At 35.6% G+C, this 21,717-nt stretch overlaps 1 protein-coding gene across 5 annotated transcripts in view; it reads left to right on the plus strand.

The window, feature by feature from the left end:
• Nucleotides 1–21,717, plus strand: part of PIGN (phosphatidylinositol glycan anchor biosynthesis class N) — a 102,643-nt gene that overhangs the window by 22,671 nt on the left and 58,255 nt on the right. For all 5 annotated transcript variants that reach the window (XR_013338402.1, XM_077777634.1, XM_077777633.1 and 2 more), the window contains 8 exons: nt 765–871; nt 5,259–5,383; nt 7,042–7,172; nt 8,060–8,176; nt 11,041–11,081; nt 13,778–13,837; nt 15,155–15,247; nt 15,936–15,991. Coding sequence is in view for 4 of the 5 variants with exons in the window: in XM_077777634.1 (XP_077633760.1) it covers nt 765–871; nt 5,259–5,383; nt 7,042–7,172; nt 8,060–8,176; nt 11,041–11,081; nt 13,778–13,837; nt 15,155–15,247; nt 15,936–15,991 (730 nt within the window). In the remaining variant the exon portion in view is untranslated. The remainder of the gene's footprint in view (nt 1–764; nt 872–5,258; nt 5,384–7,041; nt 7,173–8,059; nt 8,177–11,040; nt 11,082–13,777; nt 13,838–15,154; nt 15,248–15,935; nt 15,992–21,717) is intronic.

Consider the following 21,717-nt stretch of genomic DNA (forward strand, 5'->3'; position numbering starts at 1 on the left):
GGTATAAGATTAATATGTTTGTTCACCCCTTCGGAGAATGTAGCAATAGACAATACTTATTCTCTTATATTTAGAAAAATATACATATTCTATGAATAAGTGTTTGAATTTTCTTCTTGCTTTAGGAAGTGTTGTAAACCAAATGACTTCATCTGTTTTAAATTGTAGCATCCTGGGGTGCCTGGGTGGCTCAGTCAGTTGGGTGTCCGACATCTGCTCAGGTCATGATCTCATAGTTTGTGGGTTTGAGCCCCATATCGGGCTCTGTGCTGAACGCTTGCTCAGAGCCTGGAGCCTGCTTCAGATTCTGTCTCCTTCTCTCTCTGCCCCTCCCCTGCCCTCACTGTCTCTCAAAAATAAATACATGTAATAAAAAAATTAAAAAAAAATTGTAGCATCCAAAGACATACAGACTTTTTGAATAGGTTGATCTGTACAGAGAGACAGGTTTTGGTGTTTATTTTTGTGCTATCATGTATCAGCATTGTGACTTTGGCCAAGTTAATTAACTTACATGTAGCGTACCTATAAATTAGAAGGTTATTGTGAGAACAAAAAGCAATAGCATGTGTTAAAGTACAAATCATGGTCCGTGGCACATGAAATAAATGTTAATTATTCCCCCTATCTTTCTCTTCCTGTCATAATACACAATGCCTTATGAAAAATTCTGGTTACTCACAGAAATCTTTAAATGACTGTTTCATATATAATGAAGGCCTAAAAAATTTTTAAAAATATTTTGCCCCAAATTTCCTCCTTAGGTGCTTATGGAGACCATGTTTACACATGTAGCTATGATGCTGACATTGAAGATTTTGGTGCTCATGATGTAACAAAACTGGATACTTGGGTTTTTGATAAAGTTAAGGTGCGTGCTCTTGAGTTGATAATCTTCAGCACACATAGTTGTACCTACAGTACTAGAGAGTGATTTGTTAGTAAATGCATCTTAGTTTTTTCCTACTTGCAGGAACTTGAAAGTTCTGTATTTGTAGCATGCTATTTTAGAAAGACTGGATTCTAAGAAACTACACATTCTATAATAACCAATTAATGAAATTTTTTTTAAAATGTCAAAAGATAACTTTCTAACATTCCATGTTTCTGACCATAAAATGAACCATGGATTGGAATTCAGGGAGCCTGCATTTCATTCCTGTTTGCTGAATAATCCTGTGTAAATCTTGATCTTCCTTTGGTCATGCAGTAGTCTCCAACAGTAGAGGGACCATGGGAGATGTATGAAAACTGCTTCTGAAAATGCTGTTCAAATGTGATGCATTTATAATAACATGATTTTTTAAAAATTTTACTTTGAAGAAAAGTAAGCAAACACAAATTAAGAAATCAGTCCTAATAAAATATCCATGAGTTGCTCTAGGAAGTAAAGTTGTTTGGACTATTTGATAGTGTCAATCATCATAGTTTTACCAGCTATTCAATAGAATTGACATTTTTAAAAATTGTTTGAAAATCTCAATTGTGGACATTGGCTCTCCTTTCTTCCTGTCCATTGTTTCTTATTTACAAATTACAACTTATAATTTACCTGTTGGAAGAAGCATTCATTGCTTGACCTTTAATGATTCTTATTTTTACCAGTAGTGTCTTTTGAACTGACATTGTGGTCTTCTCCACAATATGGTCATTTGTGTTAGTTTGTAAATGTGTTCCTCAGTATATGACAGCATTTTTCTTTGTATTTACTTAGCAGGAATTAAGTATTCAGTGCATTCTTTGACAAACCCTATTTCATTTATCAGGATCTTCTTGAAATTTTCTGTTTTCTTTTAACATATACTTTTGTCAACAGGGTAAACTTTCAGGTTAAATAACATCTCTTTTAAGAAAATAATTAGCAAATTACTCTTCTAGTGATTGCTTCATAAGAGAATCTACTTCTGTTAGCATCTGCTGAAAGGCACTTGCTTCTAATTTCATATACATAGCTAAAAATGCTCCAGAGTGGTGGATTTGATTCCTTGTGGGTGAGCAGATTTATAGTTTGTGGCTGCCCTGATTTTATGCCTTTTTTTCCTTTATTTCAACACTGATTGTGTTGGTGATATGATAATGAGTGATCAGAAAAAAAGACTTGCACGTGACTTTATAAAATAATGGTATATATGTATAATAATAACAATGAACATGAAATCATCAGCAGTGGGAAGTAGTATGAAGGGAAAATACAGGGACTAAGAATATGTCTTTAGAAAATTGTGATCCAGACAGTTAGGGGAAGGCTTTCCTGAGAGTTTTGAGATGATCTCTGAAGAAGTATAGGCAACAATGAAATGGATCTGGATAGTATGTGAGGAAGAGCCACCAGCATTATGTAAATCTTGGGCCCTGAAGGAAGAGCCAGCATAACAGATTTGAGGAACTGAAAGAAGGAGTTTAGTGTGGCAGGAATACTGACTAGGAGCAAGGTCTGAGATAAGGCTAGAGAGGGAGTCTGGGCTTGTGCCCTGTCAAGAGACTCATGTTTAGTTCAGGCAAAATGAATCCATGGAAATGTCTACTCACCTTTTTTTTTTTTTTTTTTTTTGACACTGGTAAAGTACATATAAAATTTGCCCTGTTAGCCATTTTTAAGTATATAGGCTCAGTAGTGTTAAGTATATTCATATCGTTGTGTATCCAGTCTCCAGAACTTTTTCATCTTGCAGAATCGAAACTCCGTGGTCATTGAACAACTCCCATTTCCTCTCTCTCCCAGCCTCTGGCAACTACCATTCTACACTCTGTTTCTATGTATTTGTTTAATCTAGCTACCTCATATCACTGGAATCATACCGTGTTTGTTCTTTGTGAATGACTTGTTTCACTTGGCATAATGTCCTTGAGCTTAAGGCATGTTGAATCTATTTGCTTTTCAAAACTCACTTTGTGCATCGTCTCCTCTTTTAGGCCTTCCATGGCTTTCCTTTGCTGCAGCTCACTTCAGTTAGACTTAGATAACTCTTCCCTACTCCCTTAATACCACTGTCTTAAGTACTTCATTATGCTATACCACAATTGATGATACATGGCATATCCCCCTTCCGTCCTATGTAGAGATATTGACTTTTTCCCGTTGTTACCTCTAAATTCCTATCAAGGAATTGTCTGGTACAGAGGTACAAATAATAGATTAGGTTCAGTTCTGTAAAATAGGTAAAAAAAAAAAAAATACGGCTTAAAAGTTTACTTTTATCTCAGTGAAGTTAATGCCAGCAGAAGGCAGCCCAGGATTGATGGAGTCCAAGATTGACATAATGCTTCCACGGTGTCATTAAGACCCAGTCTTGAATTCTCTTCTGTCCTCAGAGCAGGAGTTTTATCTCCCAAGTTTTTTCATGATCCAGGAGATGCTGGAGTTGCAGCCATTATTTCAGTGTTTTAGGTCAGCAGTGCAGGGAATTGAAAAGGACCTTTTTTCCCTATTATATTTATTTCAAAGAGCCTGAGGGTCCTTATTGTCTTTTGACTGAAATATTTGACTTATATCTTATTGGCCACAACTACTAAGGCACGTCTAGCTGTGAGAGAGGATGGGAAATATGTAGGTTTTAAGGTTGGAGCATTGCCACATTTCATGAAATCACAGGTTTTTACTCAGAGAGAGAGGGAGAATGCATGTTGGGGGGTAGTCATCTAGCATTCTCCCTTGATGCATAACAAATATTTGTTGAGTGCAGAAATGAATGAGTGCTTTTGCAAGGAGATGAGAAAAAGTGGGGGCTCATGGTCCTGAGTATACTAAATATGAAGGGGAAAGTAGCTAGGGCTGTATTTCACCTCTTACATACAAAAGACCAACTTTTGGGGCGCCTGGGTGGCTCAGTCGGTTGGGTGTCCGACTTCAACTCAGGTCATGATCTCACAGGTCATGGGTTTGAGCCCCGCATCAGGCTCTGTGCTGACAGCTCAGAGCCTGGAGCCTATTTCTGATTCTGTGTCTCCCTCTCTGTCTCTACCCCTCTCCAAGTTGTGTTCTCTCTCTTTCTCTCTCTCTCTCTCAGATGAATAAACATTAAAAACTAAAAAAGACCAACTTTTAAAAAGCCAATAGGAATCTAACATGTTGAGCTCTGCAAGAATAGAATTTCATAAGTTCACAGATCTTGTGTCCATGTATGAATGAATAGCACTTCTTACATGGCTGAATATTTTTTTTTACCAATCATGGAACAAATTATAAATGTTTCTCCACTTAAGTTGCTTGGTTTTTTTGTTTTTTGTCAGCTTTCAATGATATCTTTAGAATTGAACTCCATTGTCTTGAAGAACTCACCACTTCCATCTAGATTGAAAACTTAGGGGCTAAGTAGAATGCATATGAAAGTTAGGGGGCAATTTTATGCTTTTGAGGAAGATGTAGCAGGTTACATATCATGGTTTTTTATTTACCTCTCTTCTTGAGTAGCAGGTTTCTCTAATGACACAGTTTGTATTTTTTGGTATTTTTAATGATGAAGAATTATTTCAAAAAATACTTCAGGCTTTTGTTGGACAATGAAATCTTTCTTGTCAAAGTTACCATCTACTAACAGACATTTATGTATGTATGTACATAATGACAATTATGTATCTTGGCAGAGCCTGTTGACTTATTTAAAATAGTTTAAAAGTATTCCCCACCGATACTTGTTTACATATTCATATGTATGTGAATAGAGGTTTAATTCATTGTCTTAGAAAGGCTTTCTGAATCCAGTTTATAATTATGAAACAGTATAATAATTTTTGACCCATATTTTATTAAGTGGGCATTTTTCTATCACACGATGGGAAGAACAGGTTCTAGTCTTGGCGAAAAGGAACTTGTTCTGAAGCTATTCACTCTGTTCAAGTGAGCAGTATCAGTTGGGCAAGGGCGGTAATGAGACAGGACAACGAGAAGTAGTCCAGTTCCTAAAACATTTAAAAATGATAAAATGTTCCTAAATTGTTGCCACTGGTACTGTTTTATTTTTGGCTTTTGTCAACATATGTCTTCAAACTGGTATATTCTATTTAGTGCTTAAGAGATCTTCGTGAAATCAAGGTCCCTTTTCTAGAATGCTTTTTTGGCCTAATTATAGCCCAGCTCACTCATTATTCAAGTGCTGATGTGTGAACTGACAATAAGGACTTTGTGTTGGTAGGTTCTGAGGATAAGCTTAAACAAAGTAAGATAATTTTATAGTTATGTCTAAGTTGAATTGAATGTTTTCATCAGAATTATTTTTTATGTAAAATAAATGAACTAAATTTCTTTTTGTTACATATAGGAATTCTTTCATACTGCCAGAAACAACCAGTCTTTGTTTTCTAAACTAAATGAAGAAAAAATAGTTTTTTTCTTACATTTATTAGGAATAGATACAAATGGACATGCTCATCGACCATCATCAAGGTAATTTTAATGCTGTGTTTAATTTCATATTTTTGAGGGACTCAGGTATTCTTATTTGAACTTTTAAAGTATTATAACTTTTTTGTAATTATCACATTACTTATATTCTTCATTTATCAAGGCAGAGAAAAAACTATTTTAGAATATTTAAGTAAATCTTGGGGAAAAAAGCATTTATATGATGTTAATATTTATATCACAAAAAGATGTAATTAGCTACTCCTTTTGTATTCATGTGATCAGTATTGTAGCTAGCAAATCATTATATAAAGTTTTGTATTTCTTTTTTAATTAAAAAATTTAAAAATTTTTTTAATGTTTTATTTATTTCTGAGAGAGAAAGAGAGGGAGGGAGACAGCATGAGCAGGGGAGGGTCAGAGAGAGAGAGGGAGACACAGAATCTGAAGCAGACTCCAGGCTCTGAGCTAGCTATCGCACAGAGCCTGACACGGGGCCCGAACCCACGAACCATGAGATCATGACCTGAGCCGAAGTCGGACACTTAACCGACTGAGCCACCTAGGCGCCCCTAAAAAATTTGTTTTTAATGTTTATTTTATGAGACAGAGAGAGACAGAGCATGAGTGGAAGAGGGGCAGAGAGAGGAGACACAGAATCCAAAGCAGGCTCAAGGCTCTGAGCTATCAGCACAGAGCCTAGTGTGGGGCTTGAACTCACAGACCGTGAGATCCTGCCTGAAATGAAGTCAGATGCTTAACTGACTGAGCCACACAGGCGCCCTTTTAAAAATTTTTTAAATGTTTATTCATTTTAGAGAGACAGAGAGAGACTGAGTGCAAGCAGGGGAGAGGCAGAGAGAGAATGAGACACAGAATCTGAAGCAGGTTCCAGGCTCTGAGCTGTCAGTATAGAGCCTGATGTGGGTCCGGAACTCAAAACAGTGAGATCATGACCTGAGCCAAAGTCGGACGCCTAACCCACCGAGTCACCCAGGTGCCCCTGTATACTGTATTTTAATAGCGTTCCCTGTATAGAACAGCAAATATTTTTCTCAGTTTTGCAGACCATAAAAGGAAGAATCCATGTTTTACTTTTATTTTTTATTTAGAATTTGGTTTAGATAAGTCTAACTGTGTATAATGCCAATTGGTTAACTGCCGGTAATAAATACCATCCTCCCCTTTAACATGATAGACTATTTCAAGTGATAGAATTCATACCAAACCAACCTAGTCAACTATATGGAAGCTTAAATATAATTTGCTTATAGTTTTATATTAATGTTTTATGTCACAAACACTCTAAGGGATGAGAACATTTTATACTTGAAACAATGATACCTATTAATGTGACAAGAACAATATAGTTTGCATCAATGAGTGGCATGAACTTGAAAGTCATAATGCATTTGAGATGTAAAAAGCATTCATTAAATTACATTTGCTAATCATCATTGGAGAGTATTCTCCTCTTAAACTATTTCTGAAAACTGTTTCAGATTCTTTGGGTTCTTTAAAAGGAGAGAATATTATTTTTAACAATATAAAGAGCTCTGATTTTAAAATATTAAGGATGAAATATAAATGTATTTTAGGAGTTAATAACTTTAGATGATTCATATTAGGTTCATGTTGAAGAAATTTGATTTTTTCAAATTAATGTAATTTAATTTGCTCTTCTATTTGTTTTTGAACAGGGAATATAAGGACAATATTAGACTAGTGGATGCAGGAATAAAAGAAATGGTGTCCATTCTTGAACACTTTTATGGAAATGATGGGAAAACAGCATTTGTCTTTACCTCGGACCATGGAATGACAGACTGGGGTTAGTCTGTCTTTAAGTGATGTGTACTTTATGATTAAAGTAGTTGTAAATGTAGCTTGCAGATATCTTGTAATGTTGAGGAGGATTAGATGTCCTAGTCTATGCAGAATGTCTAACATACAATTGCATGCTTCACATGCTAGTATAAAAAACCTGATCTTCTATAAAGAGTCTTTCTTCTGGCTATAAAAGGAATATATTCTTATTTAAAATGAGAAATCAGAGAAAATTATGGAGAAGAAAACAAAAAGTGCCCATCCCATTATTTACCTAGCATTAACTAGAAGTGATGATAAACAGGGTAAGATTAAGGTGGTATAACCACGAATCCTAGGGCCCCTGGAAGTCTACCCTAGATGGCCTTGTCCTTTCTGTGAGATTCCTAAGGCAAACACAGTGTGTGCACAGAGAGCAAAACAAGGCAAAGATGAAGTTTGGGTTCCCACATCACAGTGCAGAATTCTAGTGAGCTGGTTCCACTCCGTAAGGGGCTTTTGGTTACACCAGCCAGAGTTGCCTGGAAGAAACTCATCAAGAGATTTTGCTGTCCTCTCCAGAACAGACCTGGCCTTGACCGACTGCTTGTCTTGCATGGCACTACTCTGGCCACATCTCCTCCCAAGTCTTCTCGTTAATATTCTTGTTGTTCTTTCACCCAGTCGATCAACAAACATTCTTTTTGTTTTGTTTTTGCCTGTCTGTTGTTGATGCTCTGACATGCTTTGGGAATATTTTAAAACTAAGTACGATGCAGAGTTGTATACATTTGGGAGTGTGGTGGCTAGAAGTAGAAATACATATGGGTCAATTCTTTAAAATTATTTTAAAAAATGAATAGGTATAATTTCTTTTATCCTTGTCTATTACTCTTGATGTCTTATTTCTAGGTTTCCATGGGGCTGGTCATCCTTCAGAGACTTTAACTCCGTTTGTCACTTGGGGAGCTGGAATCAAGTATCCCCAAAAAGTATCAGCTCAGAAATTTGATGATATGTTTTTGAAAGGTATAAACATGTATCTTTATTGTTTTCAAAAATGTAACATTTTAAAATAAAACCAAAGTTTAGGGGGGCGCCTGGGTGGCTCAGTTGGTTAAGTGTCTGTCTGTTGCTCTTGGCTCAGGTAATGATCTTACGGTTCATGAGTTTAAGCCCTTAAGTGGGCTCCGTGCTGACAGTGAGGAACCTGCTTGGGTTTCTCTCTCTCTTTCTGTCTCCCTTCCCCTCCTCCCTCAAAATAAATAAATAAACAAACATTAAAGTAAAATAAAACCAAAGTTTAACTTAAAAAAATCACTTTTCTAGGCATAGTTTTCATTTTGATATTTGTATCATTTCTCTTTTTATGTGTTAGTTTTGTATAGTTCTTATTATTTGGTTTATAATATTCAGATTGACATATATAGTCTTAGTTATCTGCCTTATGAAGATACAAGTATAGATTATACTATTGCTTTTTTTTCCCACAAGCCTTTTTATTGCTGAGTTTATCCACTAAACTCCTGAGTCATATCTTAGCCTGCAAAGACTATCAGTCAGATAAATCACACATATATCACAATTGACATTTCACACCTGGACTGATTTTGCTCTGTCTATAGTACTTTGAAGGCTTTCTGTACTATCCAAGCCTCCCTTCCTTCCTCATCCATGAGGAAAATGAATTCCTTTTTCCTGGAGCTCTGCTTATTTTGTGAGGTAAGGGTTTTTTTTGCGTTCCAGACTTTTATTAATTGGATAAAACAAATTCTTTTCAAATGCCTCACTCCAGACTAGTTGCATTATCCAAAACACTTGTTAAAAATACAGATTAAAAAACAAACAAATTTACATTGGGGCACCTGGGTGGCTCAGTTGGTTAAATCTCTGACTGTTGGTTTTGTCTCAGGTCATGTTCTTACAATTCTTGAGTTCAAGCCCTACAATGGGCTCTGCGCTGATGATGCGGAGTCTGCTTGGGATTCTCTCTCTCTCTCCTCACTCTCTCTCTGCCCGTCTCACATCTCTCTCTCTCTCTCAAATTAAGTAAATTTAAAAACAAACAAAAAACAGATTTCCAGATTTTGTCACTAGATATTTTAATTCCATGAGTCTGGATGAGGCCTGGGAATATTCTTTTTAAAACCTCCAGGGATACATACACACTCATGGCCATATTTACCTATTTCTGTCATAGAAGATTCTTCGGTTTGCATAATAAAATTTCCTTAGACTCTTTTCTTAAATTTATTTTTTTATTGAGATAAAATTCTCATGCCATTTTATTTTTTTATTTTTATTATTATTTTTTTTACAAATAGTTTATTGTCAAATTAGTTTCCACATAACACTCAGTGCTCATCCCCACAAGTGTCCTCCTCCCTGCCNCCATTTTAATTCATGTTTTAAAAGTGTACCTCTCAGGTTGTTGTTTTTTTTTTTTTTAGCGTATTCACAAGATTGTATCATCACCTCTACTATCTAGTTACAGTTTCATCATCAAGATGAAGAAAGACCTTCCCCNTACTTTCTCTCTCTGGATCTGCTTATTCTGGACATTTCATATAAATGGAATTACTCACTGTATAGTCTTTGTGTCTGGCTTCTTCCACTTGGCATAATTTTTTCAAGGTTCATCTGTATTGTAGTATGTGTAAGTAGTTTATTTTTTATAGCTGAATGATATTCCATTGTGTGTACAGACCGTATTTTATTTATCCAGTCATCTTATGGACATTTGGGTTGTTTCCACTTTTGGCTCTTATGATAGTGCCGGTGTGAACATTTGTGTACCAGTTTTTGTGTACACATGTTGTCATTTCTCTCACATAGGTACCTACTAATGGAATAAATGTAACTGTATGTTTAATGTTTTGCAGACTGCCACACTGTTTGCTAAAGCAGCTTCACCATTTTATATTCCTATGCTCTGTGGTAAATGGATTGGGTCTAATAGAAGCTAGGTTAAATCGAATGTTTGTGCTTAGGAGATAAAACTTTGGCACTTGATTTCTCAGTGAATTAATGTTATAGAATAATTTGACTCCAAGAATCATTACAGAGGAATATCTTTTTTCTTCTATGAATATTAGGTATCATAAATTACAGAGAAAGGGAATGTGCATTTTTTTCCTCCTCAGGTAATTAGTGTGAATTTTTTAGTAGCTGACTAGTAGAACTAGGAACATATTTTTTTGCTAGCTTATTAAAGGAAATTTCATCATAATATCTTAGAACCCTTTTGGTAATATATCTTAAATTCATTAAGTGAAGACATGGTCTCATAATCATCTGTTTTGATTACTGTCTATTGAAATTTCTGAATTTATATGTGGAAAAATAGGGGAATGAGGTTATCTCTGAAGGCTATTTTAATTGTAACTCACTATAGGATTTTAACATTTGGGATCAGTGACGGTGAGAATATCACAGCAACATCTTTAAGTATTTTGCAAGCAACTGCATTTACAGAAAGAAAGAAAGGCTTAGGCTGTCTTAAGAGACTATCAGTTGCTTTAATTACTCCCCGGAGCAGGACTGTCATTTGTCGTAGTCATGCTGACAGATTTTATCATTGTGCCTTTTACTTCCATCTTCCCTCCCTTGCCCTTTTGATGTTTTGAAAGAATTGTCTGCAAATGAGCATTTTGAAAGTTTAACAAATCATCACGGAAAACACCAAATATTTACTTTAAAGCTATTCTTTTACATACTAGTTTTAAAAATATACAGCTGTGCCTGTTAAGTGTCTTTTTTGTTCATAGTTGGCCTAAAATAGCCTTGCCCAGTACTTTTGTTTCACATTACACATCGATCTCTCTTAATAATGAAACTATTATTATTATTTTTTAAAATCTTAACATCAGCTGTTGTGTCTCATTTTGTTTCAGAATGGAAATTAGAGAGCTGGAAGAGGCAAGATATCCATCAGGTATTCAGTTCAATTTAATCACGTTCATGTTTAATTTTCTCTCCTAGAAGAAGTTTAGGCTGGAAAAAAAATCTGAAAAAGCATATTAATAATATCGATGGTAAAGTATTTTTCAAAACATTTCAATTACCAAGGGAAATCCTTTTAGTGCAAATATTTTAACCCAACTAATCTGTCTTTTGGCAAAATAGAAAAAGCTTCAAGTAAAACTGAAAGAAGACTCCCTCCAAATAACATTGGCTAATTAAAGAATTATTATGTAAATTGAAATCTGCATGGCTGTTCAATTCCTATGATTTCTTGTCATGGTTGCGTGGCTTAGTTGCTCCTAGCACAGACCTAATAAAACCCAATTATGTTTTTTTTTCCTGTAGTATGTGAGCTACTGTTTCTTTTTTATTAACACATATTTTATCTTTAATTCTACCCAGGATGCTTACAAATACAATGGAAAAAAGATAACAAAACATAGATTACTTAGCTAGAAACTATAGATTACAGGAAAACGCATGGCCAGCCTAATCAAGTTAGACTGGTAACACTATGTGTAAATATGAAGCATGGAATTTTCATTGTTGAAGATACGTTCTGCAAACAGCCATCCTCACTATGTGTAGAAGGCATGGCATTGTTAGTATATGGCCTCCAAGGTGGCAGGAATATTTTATCTTCTCCAGGTCACCTTACCAACTGGCATTGCTTATTGTGGTGGGTAAACCAAGGTCTAGGATCTCATTTTCAGGCCTGTGGTGCAGAAGCCTGGTCTCTGCCAGCATATTAAAGAGGGATGGCTGCATATCGCCCAAATAAGTGGAAATGTATAAAATTAGAATAGCAGTTTAATTAATTTGCAGCAAAAATCACTGTCAGAAGGATAGGAAATAACTTGAAGATCATGAAACATATGGCCAGACTGGATTATAATTTAAAACTAAATATAGATTCAGCTATTGCTCAGTGACCACTCCTACTTCAAACCTATATTAGATGAGACTTTCTTTATTCACTCCTTCCACCAACATTGTTATGTGTCCACAGTGTATTTAAACACTGTGCAGACATTAACATTAAACATATATGTATAAGGGATAATGCTGAGGAAAAGCAGACAAAATGCCTGTCCTGGGAAGCTTACAGTTTAGGGGTGAGAACAAATATTAAGCAAATTATTATACAAATAAATGTAAAATTACAGCTGTGATAAATAGTACAAAAGAGGAAGCGAAGCTGTGAGGGACGTACAGAAGGGACGTATCTGATAGAGTGTATGGTCCACAAAGTCTTACCGAGAAAGAGAGGTTTGAGCTGAGTTTGAAGAATAAGTAGGAGTTACCAGGGACAGGATGTTCCTTCTCCCTTTCCAGGCAGAGGCAGCAGCATGTACACAGAGCTCTGGTGAGATGATACCTGGCTTATTAAAGGAGCCAGAGAAACTGAGACTGTGCTATGATGTCTGGCTAGGACTGGACCCCGCAGGTTCTTATGGGTCTATGGACTTAGTCTTAAAGCTTGAGGAGGCCCTTAAAGTATCTGAAGCTTGGAGAGTGATGTCTGTATTTTTGGGGGGAAAGATTTCTCTGGCTGCAGCATGAAGAACAGATTAGAAGAGGTCACCAGTGGATTCTGGGGGAAAGGTACAAGGCAATTAGAGGCCATTGTAGTTTTCCAATTTTCTGCAGGATGGTACTTAGTAAGAGAGTCCAGATGGTAAAGAGTGAGAAGCAGTGAGAGCCTGGGACCAAACTCCAACTTTAAATGGGGAGCTAGAGATGGTATCTGGAAAGGAGCCCCAGTGAGACTGAAGACATTGAGTGGAGTGTTTGGTGTTACAGATGCCAAGAAGGGAATAGTCTACACAGTGCTGCTGAGAAGTCAAGTGATTAAAATAACCAGAAGAGCATTTGTAGCCACCATTTATTGCAGGATTATTTTGTGCCAGGTACTTGATAAATGTAATCTTTAATTATGCCATAACTCTGTAAGGGAGTTCTTTTAAATAAATAAATGATAAGAAAATAGATGATAAGGAAACCGAGGCTTTGAGAAGGTCAAATAACCTCCCCAAGGACTCAGAGATTGCAGGCAAGGATTTGGAACTGAGTATTCTGACAGCTAAACATTTTACTCCCTGAAAAATGAAAAGGACTAATATAAAAACAGTCAGATCTAGAAAAATAGAGGGTATTAGCTCAGTAAGGGAGAGTGTCTGTGGGATGGTGAAGGACCAAAGGAAGTTGTAGAGGGCTGAGGAGTGAGAGGCAGATAAGGAAATGGAGGTAGAAGCACAAACAAGTGTCCGGGAAACTGGGGGGTTGATGTCTTTTCTGGACTTTCACTGTCTGGCCAAACCTCCTGGTGTACACTTTCTTTCCTAATATGTACGTTTCTCCAGTTAAAGGCTTGTCTTGGTATTTACTTTCTTTCTAGTTAAGGCATCCTTTTCATGATACTGAAAAACTATTACATGAAGTGGTCAAGTTCTTAGCTACCAGGGTACTAACTTTTTATTCTAGTGTGTAAGTTAATGCAGCTATAGCAAATGACATTTTTAGAGATGTCTGTTGTGTATTAAATGTTTGATGGTATGGATTATAATGAACATCATGATGATAGTCCAAAATATAGTTGCGTTAAATTATATAATTTACTTATTGATGTCTGTAAACTTACTAGAATTGAACATTTTCTGTTTGTAGGCTGATATTGCACCATTGATGGCTTCTCTTATCGGAGTTCCCGTTCCCCTTAATTCAGTGGTAAGGAATAAAATTTCTTATCAGCTCTCAGAATAAAAAAGTTACTGTACAGTAAAATTTACTTTTTATGTTTTTCTGAATAATCTTTGGTTACATTTAAAACTTATTTTCTTCTGTTTTTTTCCCTAAGTATCTATGTGAGTAACTGCATATGTATTATAATCTACAACATGGAGCAGAAGCCTAATAGGTTTTCTTTAAAAAATTTTTTTTTCTAAAATGTATATAGATTTTTCTTTGTATTATAAATGGCTTTATATGTATATAAAATATATATGGGTATATATATACACATATATTTCACAGCAGAAACTGAATCCATTTAAAGGGAATTTATTAAAAAGCTATTACTGGGTTGTTGACTTGAAGGCGTGCTCATAATCCAGGCTTGGAAATGAACAGGAGCCAAGGGAGCACCGGAGGCTTGGAAGGAAGAAAGATCCAAACTGTTGTGCTCAGTGCACCAGTACTAGGGGAGAATAATATTATACCTGTTGTACTTTTTGTTCCTTGACTCTCAAGAGTCAAATTCCACTGCTTACCTTGTGAGTGGGCTAGCTTGGGTTATTTGTTTATCCTTGAGTAAAGGAAGGTAGGGCTCCATTAGAAACCCCCTGCAGGGGCTCCTGGGTGGCTCAGTCGGTTAAGCATCCAACTTTGGCTCAGGTCATGATTGCGCAGTTTGTGCGATTGAGCCCCGCGTTGGGCTCTGTGCTGACAGCTCGGAGCCTAGAGCCTGCTTTGGATTCTGTGTCTCCCTCTCTCTCTGTCCCTCCCCCACTCACACTGTCTCTATCTCTGTCAAACATGAATAAACATTAACTTTTTTTTTTTAAATAACGTCCTCTAACTCAGAACTCTGAGTTAATGACCCTTCTAGTCATAAGTATATGTGTATGTGTAGAACTGAAACAGAAGTTTAACAAAACAGCCTTTACTCTTACTACGCATGGTATACCCTCAGTTTTCTTATTATGTCATTTTTTCTTTTTTAAGGATAGTGGCTGTGGCCCCACCATAGGGATATTTTGTGTGTGCAAAGCATTTAGTTCAGTGCTTAGCACACAGTAGTCTTTCAGTAGATATTAGGTTTTATTGAATTTACTTCATCTCTATGGTTTTGCTTACTGTATTGTATCCACTTTGTGAGGAAAAAAATAGAACATATTTCAGTTATGGTTTTAAAGATGTGTCTTGTCTTTATTGTTTCCTTTGTAACTCTGTTTTGTTTTATAAGAATAGACTGAGTTGTTAATACTAATAATATTATACTAGTAACATTAATACTAATATTAAACCGGTGTTTTTTATTTACAGGGCATCCTTCCTATAGATTATCTTAACAACACCGATCTCTTCAAAGCAGAGAGCATGTTTACAAATGCAATACAGATTCTTGAACAATTCAAGGTAAAACAACACACACACACAAATAGATAACGATGACAATTTTAACATCAAATATATTAAGTGAAAATATAAAGAGATTAGTTTCGATAGTTTATGATCTTTAAATTTTGTGTCTTTGACTAGTGTCATAACGTTTAACATTTGTGAGGTGCCGATCCCAGGAATCAGTTTGTGTGTGTAGAATTACCTTTGAAGACCACCACTATGCTTATAAAGACTACACAACACCTCTTTACTGATTGGAATTTGCCCCATAGAAGTAGTAGTAGAGATTGCAGCATTTCTCGTCACTTCATGTATAACTGTCACATGCATTAAGACAAATTAGGTGACCATTTCACTGAAACTTTCTGCTATTCTTAATACTGTTAAGGCAGCTTGGCTTGTTTCGTTTTCTAAGAATAAAAGAAATACAGTTTAATTAGATTAATTCTTGAATTAGTTTAAAAGAACAATATGTTCTTTTGCAAGCTTGATATGATTAATTCTCAGTTCATTGTGGCAGTATGCTAATCTGAAATTTTCGTTTAAATACTTATGAAATAATATAGTAACATAAAATTCCATTTAGTTTCAAAGTAGTGAACCATCCCCAAAGAGCCATTTTAATGGATGTTTGTATTTCAAAATGAAATTAATTTTTGTCTCATTTACAATATAATAAAATATTTTCATGCTTGGTTCCCAGGTGAAAATGACTCAGAAAAAAGAAGTTACTTTACCGTTTTTGTTTACACCATTTAAGTAAGTCTCATATTTTTTATTAACTTATAGGAAGGAATATTTTGATGAGTATGAGTGCTGACAGAATAGATTAGTTACTTAGAAACTTTTTCTTTTTTATTCATATTAGTACAGACTCCAAAACAAAAGCCTCTTCTCTTGCTTTTATAAATAATGGGCCAGATACCAGAGACCTTTGAGTGGCTAGTGAAGGAGATAAAGGGGCACAGAGAGCTGTGGGAGATGTTAAAGAGATAAATTCAGCAGGGCTTGATTGAAGGTGTGGGGGCTCTTTGCTTGGCTGACTGGGACATGTTGGTACCATTGTGACTTGTAAAAATAAAGAGGAGATGGTGCGAGGGGCAAGGATGAATGTTTCTGAGTTCAGCTTATATTTGAAGAAACCAATTAGTTAGAATTAGTTAGACGTAAACTTAGGGTAACACTTCAGTGACTTGGATCATGATGTAGAGATGAGAGTTGGTTATGAAGACTGGAAGGCATCAGCATAAGATAAGATGGTGTGTTAACTGTTACACACATAGGAGGCTCTAGAATGTAGGAAGTGACAAGAAAAGGCCAATGATACGATTCTGGGAGATACTGACAGCTACTGGGTGGGTAAGGAGGAGAACAGACGAAGGCGGGCAGCAGGATTTTGCTGTCCCAGGTCTGTTTTCCTTGAATCAGGAGTGGGGAAGTTTCAGTCACAAACCTGGCACTACCAAACTTAGGCAGGTATATCCAGCCTCCTTTACTTCTCCTAAAGGTTGGTTTTTAGTTTGTAAGAATTCACATTTAATTAGGAAGGATTTTGCTCTTGACCGTTGATTGAAGTCTTTTGGTCATTAAAATATGGGTGTTAGCAATGTGTTTGAATGACTTCACTGGAATTATTTTTGACAAATCTGTAGCACTAGTGTGGTATTCATAAACTAGAAAGGGTTAAATACTGCCCTACCCTCTGAGTAAGGTGATTGCATGCCTGACTTTGGGTATGTGTATTTGTGTGAATAGGAGAGCAAAACCCAAGCAAAATTAGTATTTTGCAACTTATGATCGCATGAAATTACCCTAAATATTACGTAATATACATCAAAGGTGGAATTATTTTTGAAGACTGTCTCTAATTGTAAGATATCATATATGTGTATAGAGATTATATGGCAAGTTTTCACTATTTGCCCCATATTATGTCATATACATATCATATACATCTGTTTATTTACAGTGTAGTGGTGCAGTCAGAGCATAACAAACAAATAACAAGAACTATATTATCAATTCCTGGGATGAAGAAAGCACATGGGACATTGAAAGTGGGACTGTGGATTAGCTTAGACCAGCCACTTTAGAAAAACTGGTCAAGGAAGAGGTATTCTTCTGCAAAGAGTTCAGGTACATGCTGCCTGCCTTCTTCCACTTAGGCCTGCTGGCTGACCCGGAACTTGCCCTGCTTTGATGCTCAACATCTGCCTGCAGAGCCACTGCTAGCCTTTTGTCATCTGGGGACCCTCCAGCATGGGTGATTCCTCAACCCCAGAGCGAAGCTTTAGCTCTGCCTGCAGACTTGTCTGGCTAAAAATCACCATTTCTCAAAAGCCTCCAATATGACCAAAAAGTGTCTAAGGTAAAATGAAGAATTGACTCCTGAGGAAGTAATTTAAGGAACATTAAAGAACTTAAAAATGTTAAAGTTCTCAGAAATATCTGAGGAATTATTGTATCCATTAAAAAAAAAAAGCACACACAAAATGAGAAAGGGTACAAGATGCATATTTGGAAAAACAGAAATGCAACTAAAACTTTGCAGTATGATAAATTGTACAAGAATAGTCCAAATGGGAGGCAAACCCTCCAAATTAGAATAGCGAAAGGAATTGAATTTTCATATATGGATTGAGTGAGAATTTTAATATATGGATAGAGTAAGAAGCTGGAGGAAACAGGAAGGCATACGTTTCTTCATCCCCTGAAATAATGACAAGTGGACACTTCAGGGAAAAGGAAACATTTCGAACTGTACAAGAAAGCATGCTTCAGTTATGAAGCACCCTAATATGTAAGTTGATTCTGAACAGTTGCTGGGAGTATGAGAAACAGAATTCATTTGAACACTGGCAAATAGATCAAAGCTTCAATGAAATAGGTAAGAAAATCTAATCCTAGCATAAAACTTAGCTACTCAGTGAACAGTGTTTCAATAATCATAATAAAGCAAATACTGGTTTTCAGCTTTTAGAGTCAAACCTTAGGCAAAGCAAAGACTTAATTATGATTGCAGAATAGAATGTAAATGTTCCCAACCCTGACAAGCGTACAGGGTTACATGTTGGAAGTCAGAGGAGAAGAGAAATATAAATGGAATAGTAGTGGTGCTATTGTCTTCGTAAAATAGAATGTGGAGATTCTAGACATAGTCGAGAAAGTAAGACAGAGGTTGAGGTATTACATTATTAAATTTTTTTTACTGTTTATTTATTTTGGAAGGAGAGAGAGACAGACTGTGAGCAGAGGAGAGGCGGAGAGAGAGGGAGACACAGAATCCAAGGCAGGACCAGGTTCTGACCTATCAGCACAGAGCCTGACACAGGGTTCGAACCACAAACTGCAAGATCCTGACCTAAGCCAAAGTCGGACACTCAACCTACTAAGCCACCCAGGCGCCCCTTGGTATTATGTTATTAAAGTAACTGATGTAGGGGCACCTGCCTGGCTCAGTGGGTAGAGCACGCAACTCTTAATCTTGGGGTCATGAGTTTGAGCCCCATGGTGAGGGTAGAGATTACTTAAAAAAAATAAAGTGACCAACGAAGATAACAGAAGAGGTAAAAATAATAATATAACCATATTAAGGGAGGGAGGAGACAGCAGGAACAGGCAGAGTCAGTGAAGAGTCAACAGAAAATGCCTCCGGTCATCTAGTCAAGAAATAGTAATAAAAGCATATTATTAAGAAAAATGGAGATAACTACAAGTATAGCTAAAAACAGACGCTTGTAAAAGTTTTTGTCTCTGGGCCGAGGAACTGAGAGAAGAGAAGGGTGAGACAGGCTTTTATTGGTTGTGATTGTGCCCTCTGCACTGCTTTTTATTTTTTAAAATTATGTGCATATATTACTTTGCTAAAGCATATACTTAAAAAAGAAACAAAAAATAAATAGGTAGTTTAATCCTTGGCACAAATCATGAAATCATAAAAATAATGGGCATAAATGAAGAAATGTATTTTTCCAAATAAATGTTAGAATCATTACCTTGAGTTATATGAAAATGAAAAATTCCTTGGTTATTATACTATATTTAGGAAGTAATTTGGTGAGGATTGACATTTTTATAATAGAGAGTATTACTATCCAACATTTACTTATATATATATATCCCCCGTTATGTTCTTAAGTAAAATTTTATAGTTTTTCCCACAATATACATTTTCCATTACTTTATTCCTGGACATTTTATTTCTACTATGAGTAGTATCTTTTTTTTTTATTACATATGTTCAGTATACTGGGAAAAACAGTTGTTGCTATTTACCATCTGAGTACCATGGACTCTCTCTGTTTCTCTAGTCCAGTGAATTTATTCATTTTTGTACCATTGTTTTCTTCCAACCACCTTTATATATAATGTCAACATTATCCACTTAAAAGCTATATCAAGTGATTGTTGGCACATAAACATCATAATAGATGAAAGAATATAGTTGTTACAGATCCTTTATGTAAGACAGCTCAAGTTCTTGTTACAAACAATTGTTCAATAAAGACCTTCTTTCTTGAATAAGACCATATTTCCTTTTTCTTCTTAGAAATATTCACTCATCAGTTCTTAAGTTTGAGAAGATTTATTTAGGATATTGACATCTGAAGGTTCATGGTCTTGAGATTTTACTTGCATGATCAACTTCACCAGCATCACTAGATTTTAGATTAATGATATCTTTCCACTATTCTTCCATTCTCTTATTTAGTCTTGTCTAGCATGAATAATGTATTAATTCCTAGGGGGATGAAGTAGCAAGAGTTTGAAGATGTGAGAAAAGTATAGTTGCTAAGGTCCTTTAACATATCTTGTAAAAGAATCCGATGGATCCATATGGTAATTGCATATCCTATTTTATCCTATTCTTTAAAAAATAAGTAGGTTTTATCTTTTATATCTTAAAGACTTTCTAAAAAGGAGTAAGTCCTGTAATATCTATTCTGACAAGTAAAACTCAACAAAGAAACTCAAACCTAAGATTAAGTCCTTTGTACCTAATTCTATGCCAAGGGATGGACAGCAGGTGGAGCCCCATGACTAGGGGAAGCATGAAAGTTTGACTATGTGAGGGTACCTTGAGGAGGAAATACACTTTGTGTATGAAAACTGTACAATAGAGGCCAAAGGAAGGCCCAGAAAAACTTTAAAGGAAAAAAATTACATGAAATGGGAAAAGAACAAGAAAGGTCTCTTAAGGGATATTTTAGAAGAAAATGAGAATGGAAAGGGGATAATGTACCTTGCCAATAGAAACAAAAATAGCTATTCTCTTTTATGTAAAAATCACTATTAAACTCAGGTAAGTTAAACTTTAACAAAACATTTTAATATATTTTCTGCCAAAATGGCAAAAACTACTTTGCTTCTTTTTAATATATTTGTTTCTGTTAGGCTGGTATGGTTTAAAGTTCCTCCCTTAGATCAAATTTAAATACTGATTTTCATGTGACCCTTTCTACCATGTCACCCATCTGATATACTATAAATGCAATTTCCCCCTTCAAGACTGAAATTCCTCCTTTTAAAAAAGTAACTTTTATATACCACACACATACATAGAAATTTTTTATTTACTCAGTCATGACTTCAAAGATGAAAATAAGATTCTATATCAATGGTCAGTATAATAGAATGCAGATTATTCTAGAAATAACTTGCCCTTTCTCTGTCTTTACCTTCTTGAAATACCTCTCCTTTAATCTAAATAGACATTCTAAAAAGGAATGGACTAGGTAATCACTAGGTATCCCTAAAATATTATGTGTAAGTACCAGTGAAATATTTTTGTAATAAAAATCTGAGAGGATATAAAAGATAAAACACTTCAAAGGGCGGCGTTTTAAGGAGATTTTCTCCTTCAAACACTAGAGACCTGAATAGTTAATGATAAAATTCTTGACAATCCTAAAACATGGTTTACTTGCTTCTAGAATGTTCTAATAACTAAAAAAAGGAGGGAATAGTAGGAGTCATAACCAAGAAATGTGCACAGTTAATACTCATTTTTCTTTTTCTTTTTACTTAAGCATGATCTCCTGGTAATAGATTCTTTTAAAACTTGATGTTTTGAATATAAAAGATTTAGTCAGTAAAGACATTTGTTTTCATACAAGTTACTGTTAGAAACATTCTGCTGCCATGATCATCAAATACTACGTCTACCAAGTTCTCCCTCCCTCTGTGCGATTCTAATTACATTATTAGGGCCGTTCATAGGGGCTGTATGTTGTTTGGGAGTTTTTTTAATAGTCTTCTGTATTTTTCATTCTTTCTGCTCTTCAGAGTTCAGGCAGGATATTTTCTACCCACCTGTCTTCTAAGATGCCAGATCTCTCTTCTGCTGTGTCCTGTTGGCTGCTTTTGAGTTCCGAGTCTCAGTTGTTACATTTTTTTTTTTTTTCAGTTGTAGACTTTCCATTTCAATTCATTTAAAAAACAGATGCCAGTTCTTTGGTGCAGTTTTCTATCTTGCTCTTTATTAT

The sequence above is a fragment of the Crocuta crocuta genome, unplaced genomic scaffold, assembly GCF_008692635.1.
Source record: "Crocuta crocuta isolate KB4526 unplaced genomic scaffold, BGI_CrCroc_1.0 scaffold36, whole genome shotgun sequence".
NCBI lineage: Eukaryota > Metazoa > Chordata > Mammalia > Carnivora > Hyaenidae > Crocuta > Crocuta crocuta.